Raw genomic sequence first — 16,551 nt, 5'->3', positions numbered from 1 at the left:
GAGGAAGTGAATGGAAGTGACCATGGGATGGAGTTCGAGATTGTAGGGGCAGAGAGACTGAAATCCCGGCAGCCGATGGGAGGGCGGGTCGGGCGGGAGACATGGAGCAGCCCGGAGCCCGCTGGACTGTGGAAGCGGGCAGGTTGGTAGGGAGTCAGCAGGTCAGAGAGGGGAGGAGGGGGCGAGGCCATGGATGGCCTTAAAGGTGCGGATGAGGATCTTGAATTCGATCTTCTGGAGGATGGAAAGACTTGGAGCGAACGTGGGAGTGATGGGGTCGGGCGAGGGTGGGCGTGATGGGGTCAGGCGAGGGTGGGAGTGATGGGGTCGGGCGAGGGTGGGAGTGATGGGGTCGGACGAGGGTGGGAGTGATGGGGTCGGGCGAGCTTGGGAGTGATGGAGTCGGGGAGTCTGGTGTGTGTGAGTACAGGAGCTGCAGAGTTTGGATGATCTGCAGTTTGTGAAGGGAAGAGTTGGGTACACACACACAAACACACACAGAATCGCACACACTCACAGGAACACACACAACAACAACAACAATATTTGTATAGCGCATTTCACGTCGGGAAGACGTCCCAAGGCTCTGACACACACAAACACTCACAAATGCACACACAAACACAAACATATACACAAACATACACATGAACAAACAGACGCGCACAAATACACACGCAGAAACACACAAAGAAACACACACACAATGGCACATACACACGAAAAACACAGCTCACTCAAAAACACACACAAACAAACACACTCACAAAAATTCTCATAGAAATACGCACATGCACAGAAACATGCAGACACACAGATACGCAAACAGACACACACAAGACACACACAGACACAATAACATGCACTGACACACACAAACACACAGTGTTGTCATGGTATAATGTTAAAGTGTGGTTTCAGAATATAAAGTGCAAAGGCTGCAAAGCTCAGTGACTGAAGGCAGATCCCAAACCAATGCCAACATAAGGTCAGGACGTACAAGGACACAGAAGGTCTGTTCACACTAACACAGTGGACGAAGGGACTGATCAGGAGAGAATAAAATGTGGTTAAAGGGAGAATTAAAACATATTGTGGATATAACTTATCAGGAGTTCTTTTTTCTTTAAAAAGACAGCTTTGGCTGGAGTTATGAAATTGTCTGTAAACAAAGGTGTGTTAGATATCTCTTGGAAACGGTTGCGGAGCAGTGCGAGACACAACCAGGGCTGAGACAGGAATCGGGTTAGAATCATTTTGTGTCTTGTGTGTTATTTTACTGTTTCATTTATTTGTGTATTACCTGCAGTTTTGACCTGAATAGAAGTGACTGAACTCAACCAATTGGTAAACTGGAATCGGATCATTGTAATTTTGTTGGAGATAGTTGCAAATGTTTCTAACAACAGACAGACACACACACATACAGACAGACACATACAATCACACAGATACACACATTAGCACATGTTGAGAGTTTGATGTGAAAGGTGACTTGTGGCCTCACACTGTCACACCGATTCCTATCAAAATATTCAGCCGCACTGATCAGATAGTCACAATAAACACATTGAGATATTGGAGTCATTCAGACTCTGGAGACACTTATAAGAGTTACTTACCTCAGACGCTGTATTTTACACTCAGGGTTCCTCAGAGCCTCACACAGTCGCTTCACTCCATGATCTCCCAGATTATTGCTCTCCAGCCTGGACACAGAGACACAAACACAGGGAATATGGTGTAACAACACAATACCCATTGACATGTATATACAGGAGCCTTTCACGTGGGGAGCCAGTCCCAAGGCGCGGGGACCAGGATCACACACACACACGTGTGCCCATACACACATCACAGTCTCTCTCTCTCTTTCTCTCAGTTTCTTTCTCTGTTTCTCAGTTTCTCCTTCACACTCTCTCTCCCTCTCTCTCACACAGTCTCTCTCTCTGTCTCAGCCATTCTCTCTATGTCACTCTCTCTCCATCTCTTGGGTCTGTCGCCCATTCTGTCTCTCAGTTCCCCTCTCTGAGTCTCTGTGTCTCCAATAAAACATGGTCACTACACTTCTCTCAGATATTCATATATTCTCTCTGACGGTCTCTCACTCAGTCCCTTTCTATGTCTCTCTCTCTCTCTCTCTCAGTCTCTCTCTCTGCCTCTCCCACAATACACACAGTCATTAGACTTTATAACATACTATCTCTCACAGTCTCTCTCTTTTGCTCAGTCTCTCTCTCTCACACACACATACAGACAGTCTCTCTCTCGCTTTCTCTCACACACACAGACAGTCTCTCTCACTCTCTCTCTCATCCTCTCAGTCTCTATCTCTCTGGCTCTCTGAGGCTGTCGCTGAGTCTCTCACTTTACTTCTATATCTCAATCTCAGTCTTTTTCTCTATCTCTCCTGCAGTTTTGCTCTCTCTCTCTCTCTCACCCATTATTTCTCTCAGTCCCTCTCTCTCTGAGTCTCTGTCTCTCCCTCTCAAAACACAGTCACTACATTTCTCCCGTATATTCACATATTCTCTCTCAATATCCCTCACTTATTCCCTTTCTCTCTCTCTCTCTCTCTCTCTCTCTCACAGTATCTTTCTCTCTCTCCGTCTCTCTCTCTCTCTCTCTCTCTCTCTCTGCTTCTCCCACAATACACACAGTCACTAAACTCTATAATATATTCTGTCTCAGTCTCTCTCTTTCTCTCACTCTCTCTGTCACTCAGACAGTCTCTCTCAGTCTCTATCTTTCAGCATATCCCTCTACCCGTCTCTCAGTCTGTTTTTCTGTCTGCCTCTCTCTCGCAGACATTCTCTGTCTCCAAGTATTTCACATTTTCTCTCAATCTCTCACCATCTCTTGCTCTGTATCTCTCACAAAACACACAGTCAGTACGCTTTATAATATATTTTCTCTCTCAATCTCTCTCAGGCTCTCTCTCTGTCTTTCTCATATTGTGTCTCTTACCTGCTCTCAGTCACTCTCTCAGTCTCCTTCTCTATCTCTCCAGCAGTTTCTCTCTCTCTGTCTCAGTTTCTCCCACAGAGCACAGTCACTACACATTATCATATTTCCTCGCAGTCTCGCTCTTTCTTCTCTCTCTCAGTCTCCCATTCTCAGTCTCTCTCTGACTCTCCTACAAAATAGTCACGTTATGATATGTTCTCTCTCACAGTCGTTCAGTCTCTCTCAGTGTCAGTCTCTTCCATAAAACACAGTCACTACCCATTATAACACAATCTCCCACCACCCAATCTCTCTTTCTATGTCTCTTTTTTCTATATATCAGTTATTCTCCCTTACTTCTAGTCGCTCCTCCGTCTCTGTCTCTCTGTCTCTCTCTCTCTCTCACACAGTCTATCTCTAATGCTCTCTCTCTCTCTCTCTCTCTCTCTCTCTTTGTCGGTCTCTCTCTCTCACAGTCTCTCCCTCAGCCACGCTTTCTCTCTATATCTCTCTCTCAGTCTCCCAGCTTCTCTCAGTTATTCTCTCTCCTAGTATCTCTCTCTCTCACACACACACAATCTCTCCCACAAAACATATGGTCACCTCTCATTATAATATATTTTCTCTCACTGTCTCTATCTGCCTCTCTCTGTCTGTCTGACTCTGTCACCCATTCTCCGTCTCTCTCCGTCCCTCCCAAAAAACATATTTACTATACTTTATAATATATTCTCTCCAAGTCTCTCTCTCTCCCTCAATCTCTTCTACAAAACACTGTGACTACACTTTAAATATATTCTCCCTCTCAGTCACTGCCTCTTTTGCTCTCCATATCGCAGTTACTCTCTCTCTCACCTTCTGTTTCTCCTTCTCTCCCCCTCTCTCTCAGTCGCACTCTCTGTGTCTCACAGTCTCACTCTCTCAGTCTCTCCCTCAAAACCCAGTAACCGCACGTTATAATGTATTCTCTCTCACAGTCTCTCTCTCTCTCGCTCTTTCTCAGTGTCTCTCTCAGACTCTTTCTAAGGCTATGTCTCTCTCTCAGTCTTTCTCTTTCAATCTCTCACTCTGCCTCTCTCAGTCCCAGTCTTTCTCTCATTCCCGCACTCACAGCATCTATTTCTCTCTCTAACTCTCTCTCAGCCTGTCTCTCAGTCTATCTCGCTTAGTCTCGCTCTCACTCAGTCTCTTTCACTCTCGTTCCCTTTCGCAGTCTCTCTCTCTCTCTTAATCTCTCTCTCAGTCTCTCTCTCCCAGTCTCTCACTCCTCCAGTCTCTCTCTCTCTTTCTATCTATGTCTTTCAGTCTATCTGTCTCTCACTCAGTGCCTCTCTGTCTCTATGTCTCACAGCCTCTATTTCTAACCCTTTGTCCGTCTCTCCCCGTTTCTCTTTCCCGCTCCGCCCCTCAGTCTCTTTCTCTCTCTGTCTCACCTGCAAAACACACAGTCAATACACTTTATAATATGTTCTCTCAAACAGTCTCTCTCTTTTTGTTTCTCTCTCCTCAGTCTCTCTCTCTCTGTTTCTTGCTCTGACATCCTCTAACTCAGTCTCTTTCTCAGACTCTTTCTCTCAGTCTCTTTCTCTGTCTCTTGCTTTGCCTCTGTCGTTCTCTCTTTCTGCCTTTCTCTGTGTGTCTTTCTTTCTCTCTCAGTCTCCCACTCATAGAAGACGCTTATCTTCGACCATGACTTTTGCCTCCCTCACACCTCTCTGCCTTCCCTCACCCCCACTCCTCCCCTCAACCACACGTCACCCTTCACCACCACTCGCCATCACCTCACCCACACCCCACCCCTCATCCCCACCCCAAAGCTCCCACCTACCCCACCCGTACCACCACACCACCCCTCCCCCATGCTCGGACCCCGACAACTGACTGTCCAGCGCCTTCGGGTGTACACCCGCCATGAAAGGCGCTCTATAACTGTCATTTTGTTGTTATTGCATTTCCTCTCACGGTCTCTCTCTCTCTCTCTCTCTCTCATTCTCTCGCTCAGACTCGCCAACAAAATGCACTGTCACTACACATTTTCTTTCGCCTCACAGCTTCTCTCTCATTTTATCTCAGCCTGTCTCTCTCTCTCTTTTAGCCTTTCTCTCCTATTCTCCCTCTCTCCCAGTCACTACCACAGCTTCTCTCAATCTCTATATCTGTCTCTCTCTCAGTCTTTCTCACTCAGTCTCTGTCTCGCAGTAACTCTCTACGTCAGTCTTTCTTTCTCACTTTCGCTTTCTCTTTCTCTCCCTCAGTTTCTCTCGCTCAATTTCTCTCTCTAAATATCTCTCTTTCTCTCTCAGTCTCTCTCTTCCAGTATCTCAAGCTCAGTCTGCAGCTCTGATTCTCATTCTGTCTTTCTCTCACTGAGTCTCCGCCTCAGTCTCGAACTTTCAGTCTCTCGCACAGTCTCTCATTCTCTCTCACTCAGTGCCTCTCTGTTTCCCTCTCCAACTCCCGTTCTGCCTCTCTCTCTCTCTCTTCTTGTCATTCTCCGTCTCTCTCTCTCTCTCTCTCTCTCTCTATCTCAGTGTTTTACTCTCTTCCCGTCACTCTCTCTCAGTTTCCAGCTCCCCCACTCTCTCTTTCTCACCTACGAAGCACAGTCTCTACATTTTGTAGTATATACACTCTCACAGTGTCTCCCTCTTTCTCACAGTCTCTGAATGGTAGTGATAGTGTTTTGCTGGTGAGCAAGAGCGAGAGACTGCGACAGAATAAAGGAAGAGACGGGGAAATACTCAGTCTGAGAGAGACTTTCAGAGAAAGCAAGTACAGAGAGACAGAGAGAGAATGAAAGAGACAAGAAGAAAGAGTGACAGCGAGAGTGTAAAAGATACAGAGAGAGAGAGAGAGATGGTCAGTATGTTTTGTAGGAGAGACTGAGAGACTCAGAGTTACAGAGAGAGAGGATAGTGAGACTCAAAGAGAGACACCAAGTGAGAGTGAGACTGTGAAAGATTGATTACAAGAGGAGACTGAGCGAAAATATATAGCATGTAGTGACTGTATTTTGTGGAGAGACAGAGGGAACCTGAGAAAGAGAAAGAGAGAAAAAAAGAGAGAAAGAGAGAAAGAAAGGAAAGATGGAAAGGCTGAGAGAGAGAAAGGTTTACAAAGAGGGCGATTGAAAGAAACTATGAGAGAATATGTATAGTAAAGCGTAGTGACGGTGAGTTTTTTGGGCGAGGCAGAGAAAGAAAGAGACAGAGCGAGAGAGTCTGTGAGAGAGGGAGTATGTGTGAGTGGGAGACTATGAGAGAGACTGAGCGAGTTTGAGTGAGAGAATGAGAGAGAGAGATTGGGGTAGAGAGACCGATTCTGAGAAAGAGAGAGAGAGAAAGAGAAAGAAAGATAGAGAGGCAGGCAGGCAGATACCCTGAGAGAGAGAGAGAGAGAGAGAGAGGAGAGAGAGAGAGAGAGAGAAAATATATTACAAATTATAGTGACCATGTGTTTCTCGGGAGAGGCGGAGCGAGAGAGAGAGAGACTGAGCCAGAAAACACACTGAGAGAAATAGAGAAGGAGCGTGAAGGAGAGACTGATAGAAGGAGAGACTAAGAGAGGGAAACATTGAGAGAGAGTATATTATATATTGTATTGTCATTGTATTTTGTAGGTGATTCACAGACAGAGACTGAGTGGGAGAGAGATAGAGTGACTGAGAAGGAATTTGAGACTGAGTTACAGATACTGAGAGATAGTGACTGCGAGTGATAGAAAGAACGAGACTGAGAGAGATAGAGAGAGACTGAAAAATAATATATGATAACATGCAGTGACTACGTGTTTTGTAGGAAAGACAGAGAAATTATGACATAAAGAGACTAAGGGGTGGACAGACATATCGAGAGAAATACCGAGAGAGAGAGAGAGAGACTGCAAGAGAAACAGAGAGAAACTGAGAAAGAGATAGACTGACTGGGGAAGAGAGAAGGCAGAGGACTGGTAGAGAGAGAGAAACTGAGAGAGAGAGAGAGAGAGAGAGAGAGAGAGAGTTAGAGACAGAACAAGAGTCAGGGATAGAGATGGAGAGAGAAAGAGATTGAGTGAGAAAATATGTGATAATGTGCAGTGACTGTGTGATACCATTCTCCCATTGATCAGCTGCTGTTTAATGTCACTAAAGAATGTCACTAAAGTCCTCCAGAATGGCTTTGAAATAAGAATAATATTTACAAAAATAACTTACTGCAACTCCTGACATTTGTGCAAAACAGGAACCAGACGCTGGAGACCCTCATCATGAACGTTGCAGTGACTCAGTTTCAGTTGTTTTATTGTGTCACACAGTGCAATGGCCTGAGCCACCACAGCACAGTCTATCGGTGTCAGTGTCATCTCTGAAGAGCCGCCACCCAATGTTAGTGTTTGTACAGAGCCCAGTGTTTGCTGTGCCAGGGTTTGATTCTGAGACTCAAACAGATAGTGGAGTGTGTTCAGCAGATTCCTTTTCCCACGGTCGCTCTTGTTGTTTTGCATCTGAGCTTTAACTCTCCCCTTCAGCCAATCGATCACCGCGCAGGTTGTCTGATGGACAAATGGACCCAGAAACTCCTCCAGTGGCTGAGCTGCCCGCGGGGAGGAGAGACCAGCAACAAAGCGCAGGAATATCTCAAACCGGCCGTCCTTCTCCCTGTGAGCTTCATTCAGGAGTTTCCGCAGATTTCCTGCATTTTGAGGCAGAAACTGAAAGAGTGCGGCTACAAACTCTTGGATGGTGAGGTGCGGGAATGTGTAGACCACGCTGTGCTCTGAAGACTCTCTCTCCACAAGTTCCATGAGAAACCCAGAGAGGAACTGGGAAGGCTGGAGGTTATATTTGATCAGATCTTCATCATTAAAGACAATGTTTCTCTGGGAGACTCCAGTGAAGGCCATCTCACCAATCTTCAGCATCACATCACGAGGGCTTTTCATCTTGACACTGTGATGTGATAGTATGTTATAAATATAATAGGAGAAGAGTTGTGTGATGTCTTGGGCACTTGCTGTTTGTTGCTGTGTTTCCGTGTAAAGAAGGGACCCAGAGACAGAGCGAGGATCCAGCAGTAGGACGGGTTGTAGCACATGGTGAGCAGGAGCTCGTTCTCCTCCACGTGGCTGTAAACAGCAGCCGCCAACTCCTGTTCTTCAAAAAACTTGTGAAAATATTCCCTTCTCTCTTCACCCACAAATCCCAGGATTTCAGCCCAGACACTGACCCGAGCCTTTGCCAGTAACTGTAATGCAGTGGGGCGGCTGGTCACCAGCACTGAGCAGCCTGGCAGCAGCTTTTTCTGTATTAAACTGTACAAAATGTCAGAAACATCACACAGGAACCCAGGGTCTGTGCACCTGCGCTGAGGCTCTGTGTCTCTCCGACGGTCAGCGAAATCAATCCTTGTCCTGAATTCATCCAAACCATCAAATATAAAGAGCAATCTCTCTGGGTGTTTCCACAGCTCATCCAGAACATCCCTGAGGTAAGGATACTGCTCCACGATCAGACGGCTCAGTGTTGCTCTGTCGTGAAGTCTGTTTAGGTCTCGGAATTTAAAAACAAATACAAAGTGGAAGTGAGGATAGATTTTGCCTGTGGCCCAGTCATGGACAATCTTTTGCACCATGGTTGTTTTTCCAATCCCAGCCACTCCACTGACTACTGCGGAAGTCCCTGTAGGAGGGTCAGATCCGCTTCCCTGAGAAGAAGGTAAATGATTTATTTTTGAGAAGCTGCTGTGGAACAGTTTATCAGTTCGGATTTTTTCCAGCTCTCCCCGGAGTTGCTTCTGTCTCCACTCCTCGTGGTCTCTGCCTCTCGCCAGCAGCTCATGTTCTACCAGTTTCCGGTGACGGAGATCAGAAATGATTGTTAATTCCGTGTAGCGATCAACCAACTGAAACGTCCTCACCTTCTCCTTTATCAGGATGGTCTTCACTTCTAGTTTCTCACATTGTTTCTGTAAAGTCTCCTTGTGCAGCCGCTGAATAGCTTCATGTTGAATATTAAATAACCATAAAGTAAATAGAATCGTTATTGAGCATTGTTAAACAATAATACTTTGATTCAGTGTAAGGCCTTTCAAGGCAGGAGGACTGCCCAAAGCGCTGCATTAGCTTAACCCTAGGGTGTAGTGGCTGTCTTTCGCTGGCAAACACAGCGGCTAATTTGTGCAAAGCCATGTCCCAGAAGCTGCTGTTAAGTGAGTCACCACATTTAGTTGTGAGATTTTGGCCGGGAAAACGGGAGTGTCAAACTCCCTTCTCTTTTCAAATGGTATCTTGGGGTTTTTAAAGTCCATCTGAAAAGGGAGACACAACCTCGGTTTGATATCCCAATGGTGGCATCTGCGTCAATGCAGCACATCCCAGAACTGAGCTGGAGTGTCAACTAGTCCTATTGATGTGAACTTGAGCAACCTCTGACTCCGAGACCAAAGGAACACCAACTGAGCCAGGCAAACATGGGTTAAACAATCTGAATTGCATTCAAACCATGGAGATTTTCAGACCATTATATGACGTCTTGTGAGACTTCATCTGATTTATTGTGAGAAAAATCATACCAAAGCAATATTTGTTGAAATAATCTAAGAATCCAATAAGGACCATTCCCCTCCCTCCTCATCTTCAATCCTCCCCTCTCCCCTCCTCTCCCTCTGTGTCTGCCTACTACCCTCTCTCCTCCTCATTTGAGTTTTCTGGAAATCACCAAGTAAATGGAAAAGTTTTAAACTGTTTATTTCGGAAGTGATTGACTGGCTTGAATCTTGTCATTGTCTCATACCTATCATATCACTGGAGACGTCTGGTACACCTCGGTCGATGGTCACCTCATTCAGTAGACTGGCACCTGTTTGAATAGAGTTAATATTACTAGCTTGAATGAATTTTGTCTCAATACTATTTGAGTAAAATCTATAACTCGCCACAGAATGGAGACACTGCGTACCATCACACATTCATAGAATGTTACAGCACAGAAGGAGGCCATTCGGCCCATGGTAATATGTATAACATTACCTTGTTCCTGTATTTCAGTCATGATTTTGTTCAGTTTGGGCAAAGTTGGCCTCATTTTCACAAAGGATTCCCACATCACTATCCTGGCCTGGGAACCTTTCCCCATCACCATGTTCAGAAGAAGTTTCGAGCTTTGTCTCTTCCGCCCACTGTGTGTGAGTTCAGTGAGTTTCTGCAGAGAGTGCGCATTAATGTATTGAAGATGGAGTGAAACATGATCAGTGACAGTGATCAGCAATACCCAGACCAATTAATGGCTTGGCTGGATTTGCTATCTCTTCCCTCCACAAACTGCTTTCCTCTGCGATTATGCCTTTGATCATCTTCCCTCCGCTTCCCTTTCCAAATCCAGATCGGGATCTAACTGTCAACTGTCAGTGCCTTGAGACTGCCTCACCACGTTAACCGTGCTATATAAATAGACACCTATTACACTGTGCAGTACTGCTCCACTACAAACATACAATGCATGGCCTGCGTTATAACACAACTGGCTGGTTAAGTGTTGATTGCCATTCTGCTGATTTCTTGATAGCAGCAGCACATGAGGCGTGCAGCCAGGCACAGACTTGCTGAGCTTTTAACAAATCAAAGGGAAACCTCCTGGCTCAAACCTACTTTGTGTTCCTGGGGGCTGAAACATTCCTTCTGTGTCAACCTTGAGCTGATGTCCTCCACGCCTTCCTCAATGGCCTGTTCCAATCTGTCCCGGTAGAACTTTGTCAGTCTGTGCAGCTGGTACCCGTTGTACAGGGCCAGGGTCTCAGTGAATAAGGTATTTGAGCCTGTTAGTAACCAGTAAAAACATTAGTCAGCAATAATTTTACTTGTATTCTCTAAAAATATATTTCAGGAAATATTACATTTATCGTTGCAAAAAATCAGAATAAACCATCATCCATTGGCCTAAAATACCATATGGGAGCTAACATCAGAGAACTGCCAGCCTGGCTCAGTTGGTATCATTCCCGTTCCTGAGACAGAAGGTTGTTTTGTTCTGGTTCTTTTGCCTGTTATCTTAAGTCTGTGTCCCTCATTCACGGACCCTCCAGAGAAACAGTTATAGCCTCTCTCAAAATCCCTCATAATTTTCGAACATGTGTATTAAATCTATTAAGATAAACCTATCAGAGAGTTTTGAAGGTTGAAGCCACACGGCGGGAAATGGAACTCATATCTTCTCACTGCAAAGCAGGTCACTGCTGGGGTATCCTGCATTGGTGAGCTGCCAACTTCAGACTGGGCACTTAACCAAAGCCCCATTTGTTGTTGCTCTGCTGTTGGTTAAAACAAGGGAGTTTCTCCCGGTATCCTGGATAAAAAAACACCAAACGAAATTGGTCTCTCACACCATCGCTATTTGAGGGACATTGTTGTTTGCATGTTGTCACATTCTCCCACAATACTCACAGTCACATTCGCTTTGGGTTGTCTTCCTGATATGGAATGATTTTTATTACATGATTTGCAGCTAAATCAAATCAAGGACTACTAGTATTATTTTTATTGTGCTTATTATGTTTATACGAATGCCACACTGAACATTCCCTTTGTCTGGAATAGAGTGATGTTCAGTGTTATGGCTTGCAGATTGCCAACTACTATGTCTACAACAACAACTTGGATTTATAAAGTGCTCTCCAGAGCGTCTCAGAGCTTCACAGTAACGTATCTTGGGACCTAGCCGTGGTGTGTGGGGGGGTCGGAGTGCAAGGTGACCAAAGGCGCGATCGAAAAGAAAGGTTTTCAGCAGAGACCTGAAAATAGGAAGAGTGGGGGCGAGCCGAAGGGAGTGAGGAGGGGAGTTCCAGAGCTCCTCGGGGAGTAGTGGCTGGTGGCATATGATTCGGGGGACAAGGAGGAGGCCAGACCCGGTGGAGACAAGGGAACGGGCACTGTTGTGAGTAAAGAGGAGGTCATAGAGGTCGGGGGATGCAGAGGAGTGGGTAATTTGAAGACAAGGTTAGGATCTTCAAGTCGATTCTCTCTGGGACAGGCAGCTATGCAGTCTGGCAAGGACTCGGGGATCGGGCAGCGGAGTTTGGTGCGGGTGAAAATGCAGGTGGCAGAGTTCTGAATAATCTGGATTTCACGAATGATAGCAGATCGGAGGCCGGCGAGGAGGGCGTTAGAAATAGTCCAGCCGAGAGGTGACAATGGCATGAACCAGCTTTTCAGCTGCTTTTGTGGTGAGATATTGGCGGAGACGGGCGATGCGTTGGAAGTGGAAGAAAGCGGTGCTGGTGAGGGACCGGATGTGGGAGAGGAAGGATATTTGGGGGTCGAACCTGACGCCTTGGTTACGTACGGGTTCGTAGAGTTTTAGTGGGAGGTCGGGTTTGTGGAGGAGGTGAGAACCGTGAGACTTCAGACGTTGACGAGAGCCAAAGAGTATTGCTTCCGTCTTGTCAACGTTCAGATGAAGGAAATTTGCGCTCATCCAGCCCCTGAGGTCCGACAGTCAGCTGACAGAACATCAGGGGACTGGGGGTCGAAGAGAGAGCTGGAAAAATAGTTGGGTGTCGTCCCCGTACATGTGGAAATGTACCCCATATCTGCGGATGACATTCCCAAGAGGGAGCATGTAGATCAGGAAGAGGAAGAAGCCAAGGATGGATCCTTGGGGTACCCGCAGGTGACCGGGTGAGAGCGGGAGGAGAAGCCGTTTTCGCAGATGTACTGCTGGCAGTTTGTGAGGTTGGACTCGAACCAGGCGAGTGCGGTCCCACTGAGATGGATGACGGAGGAAAGGCGGTGGAGGACGATGGCATGATCGAACTGTGTCGAACGCAGCGGAGAGGTCCAGGACGACAAGGAGGCAGAGGGAGCTCTGGTCACAGATAGAGAGGATGTCGTTTGTGACTTTCATAAGTGCAGTCTCTGTAATGTGGGCATAATCCAGATTGCAGAGATTCGTAGAGGAAGTGGGAGGAGAGGTGTGCGCGGAGTTGTTTGGCAACAACGCACTCTATGACTTTTGCGAGGAAGGGAAGTTTAGAAATTGGGCGGTAATGGTTGGGCTTTGAGAGATCTTGCGAAGGNTTTTTTCAGGAAGGGTGTGTTGGCAGCAGTTTTGAGGGGGGCAGGGTCTGATACGTAGGGAGGGACCGGTTGATGATGTCAGCCAATAGTGGCCAGAGGAAGGGGAGCTGTGTGACCAGCAAGTTGGTGGGGAGGGGTTCGAGGCAGCAGGTAATGGGTTTTATGGAGGTGATGATAGGTGACAGGGAGGAGGGAGAGATGGGGAGGAAGGAATGTAGGATGGGTTCGAGGTAGGCGTTGCTGATGGGGAGGGTGAGGAAGGCAGAGGGGGTTGGTGGTGGGTGACAAGAGGCAGGTGGATGAGGCTGCCTGTTGGATATTACATATTTTAGATTAAAAGATGTCTATGGGGTATGCAGCGTTTATGTTGTGTCTTACTGCTGCAGTTTAACACAAAAGCCACACAGCTAAACCTATTCAGAGCACTGAACCTAATGTGTGTCCACTGTTTATCTCGCTGGGACCACTCAATAACAACTGGCCTTCACGCTGCTTCCTTCAACTGGGGAGCCAGGGGCAAGGTGGTGGCATTGAGGGAGAGACGTAAAGAGCTTTGTGGCGTAGTGGTTAAAGGGACGGCCACCGATGGTGGAGCGGAGGGGGCCAGGGTCAAACAGGGGCCCGGAGAAGGCCAAGTTGAGACAGGGGGTGGAGGAATGGGGATTGAGTATGTCGGTGAATTGCATTTCGGCATTTGAAAATGAGAGAAAGGAACTTGAAATCGATCCGTTCGGAAATTGTGTGCCAGTGCAGCCTGGCAAGGACTGGTGTGATGACACTCCAGAGCTTTGTGTTGGTTATTATCCGGATGGAGGAGTTAATTGAATATCGTTTATGGTGGATCTTGGGAGACGAACATGGAGGGCATTTGGAATGTCCAGCTGGGAGGTGGCAAAGGCGCGGATGAGGTGGAAGCTGTGGGTGTGAGTTATGGACAGAGGAGTGCAGTATGACAGAAGTGGAAAAAAATGATCCTGGTAAGGGAACGGATGTGGGGAAGACAGGAAAGCTGTGGATCTCACCTGACTCCTAGGTTATGCACGAGTTTGGTGCATTTGGGCGAGATCCAGGGGAGGTTGAGGTATTTGGACCCACAGGAACGAAGAGGTTAGCGGGAAACCTAATAGTGTGGCTTCTGTCTTGCAGACGTTCAGCTACAGGAAGTTTGCCCTTATCCAGGCTTTGTTGTCTGTCAGACAAACTGACAGGACATTAGTGGACTGGGAGACGTAAATGGAGGAGAAGCAGGAGGCGGAGAAGTAGATTTGAGTGTCATCCGCATACATGTAGGTTGTATCCACTCTACCCATAAGGGCGGTGGTTTGCAGCGATAAAAGGAGCTGTAAGTTAAAGACTAGACATGCGGGGATAATCCATTCCCCCATGACTCGTCTTTAACTGAAACATGTGCCCATGTGCCAGGCTGGTTGGTCTGTCACTGCACTACCTGCCCATTTGCCAGACTGGCTGGTCTATCACTGCATAACTTGCCCATGTGCCAGGCTGGCTGGTTTGTCATCACCTGGGATTTGGTTCATGAACCGTAAAACAAGTCCCAGATCTTCAATTAAACAAACTGGGAATTTGCTCAATCAAAATAGACATTGACAGATCTCCCAGTTCCAAGGCTGGTGAGATAAAAGTATTTATTTATGTGTAAAAGTACTTAATAAACTATTTACCTTTGTTCGTTATCGTCTCTTTTAGACTTTCCTCAAAGTCAGGTAAAGAGAACGCATTGGCTGTTGGTGTGTTGCCGGGTGTCTGATCCACACCGCAGGTCATCTCACCGCCCTCTGCATTAGCAATCGGTTCAATTTCCACCGATGCTGTCTCACTCGACGCACCCAAAATGCTAGAACACTGGTTGGGATTTGCAACCATATCACAATGTGTTTGAGTAACTGCAGATGTACTCGCTGTTTCATTCCCGCCAGATATGGATGTGTTTGGTTGTGGTGATGGTGACCATTTCATTGATTCATCTTTTTTTTCGTGTCTCGGTGTTTCAGAGTCCTGTTTCCTCTTTCCCAGCAATGTTCCAACAAGGCGTTTCATTGCTGCTAAGTGCAGCCGAGCTGGTGGTGAGTTTTGTGACAGATGTTGAGCCTTATTTATGTTTCTTGTAGAGCAACATTTACAAGGCGAACAAGGAATCCAGACGTGATCTATCAGACAATACCATAAGGTTAGCTTATCCAATGACTTTCCTTCTTTCTCACATTTGACATTTATCCTACAAATGTAGTAAATTGTACGTCAGGGAAACAAACAGGATTTCAGCAAAATCCGATTTCTTACTCAAATAGGATAAATTTACGAACTTTTCTTGCATTTAGTTTCTTTCAAGTGAGGAAGATGTCTGAAAACACTTCCCCGTTTACTGTGATTTGTCGTGAATTTGTATTTCGGAGGTGAATGCATCAGCCAATTTCATAGAATCATAGAATTATACAGCAGAGAAGAGATAGCCCATCATGCCTGTTCCAGCTCTTTGAAAAGAGCTATCCAAATCCATTTCCCAGCTCCCTCCCCACAGTCCTGCAAACATATCCTCCCCAAATAATTAACTACTTCTCTCTTAAATAAAAGTTGTTATCCAATCGGCTTCCCCCAACCTTTCTGCCAATGCATTCCAGATTCCAACAACTCGCTGTGTTTAAAAAAAAAACCTCAACTCACCTCTGTTTCTTTAACATCTATTTTTAATCAGTGTACTCAGGTACCAACCCACCCGCCAGTAGAAACAATTTTTTCTTGTTCACCATATTGAATTCCCTCATAACTTTGAAAAAGTCCTCTTAGCTTTCTCTGCTCCAAGGAGAATAATACCAGCTTCTCTTGCCTCCCCTGGTAACTGAAGTCGCTCATTGCTGGTACTATACTGGAAAATCTACTTTGCACACTCTCCGATACCTTGACATCCTTCCGAAAGTGTGGTGCCCAGAACTGAACAGAGTCTCCAGCTGAGGCCTGACCAGTGTTTTATTAAGGTTCACCATAACTTCCTGATTATTGTATTCTATGCCTATTTATAAAGCCAAGTACCCGAACGCTTTTTTAAAAAACTTTTACCTGTCCTGCCACCTGTTCATATAACATCTAAAAATAGATGTTATATGAACTCCAAGGTCTCTCTGTTCCTTCACCCCCTTTAAGATTATACCATCAGCTTATATTTCCACAGTCTTCCTCCCAAAATACATCACTTCGCATTTCTCCACATTAACCTTCATCTGCCACGTGTCTGCCCATTATACTATCCTCCTGTTTGCTACTCGTCCGAGCTTAGTATCATCTGGAAACTTGCAAACTGTACTCCCTATACCCATGTCCAAGTTATTTATATAGATAAAAACATAGCAGTAGTCCCAAAACCGACCCCATCCGACCCACACCCTGGGGCATAACACTGCACACTTCCCTCCAGACAGGAAAACAACTGTACACCAGCGCTCTCTGCTTCCTGTCTCCCATTTGGTCTATTTGGTGACAGCAACAGCTCGTAATTTATACGACTCTTCCTTTGCTAATTCTATGGAGAGCATCTTGGGTGAA

General features: G+C 46.1%; 1 protein-coding gene across 1 annotated transcript; it reads right to left on the bottom strand.

Annotated features, from left to right (window-relative positions):
• Positions 1 to 1,618: 1,618 nt before the first annotated feature.
• LOC103172597 (NACHT, LRR and PYD domains-containing protein 12-like) lies at positions 1,619 to 15,138 on the bottom strand. Its single transcript, XM_042345795.1, is given in 7 exon segments — positions 1,619 to 1,709; positions 7,139 to 7,863; positions 7,866 to 8,920; positions 9,716 to 9,781; positions 9,952 to 10,123; positions 10,570 to 10,736; positions 14,676 to 15,138. Coding segments are annotated over 7 exon segments (2,379 nt in total). The 5' UTR covers positions 14,779 to 15,138.
• Between the last annotated feature and the right edge of the window lie 1,413 nt (positions 15,139 to 16,551).

This window comes from Callorhinchus milii, unplaced genomic scaffold (genome assembly GCF_018977255.1).
Source record: "Callorhinchus milii isolate IMCB2004 unplaced genomic scaffold, IMCB_Cmil_1.0 Scaffold100, whole genome shotgun sequence".
In the NCBI taxonomy this organism is placed as follows: domain Eukaryota; kingdom Metazoa; phylum Chordata; class Chondrichthyes; order Chimaeriformes; family Callorhinchidae; genus Callorhinchus; species Callorhinchus milii.
Note: the sequence above shows the minus strand (reverse complement) of the source record. Positions and strands in the feature narration are given on the sequence as shown.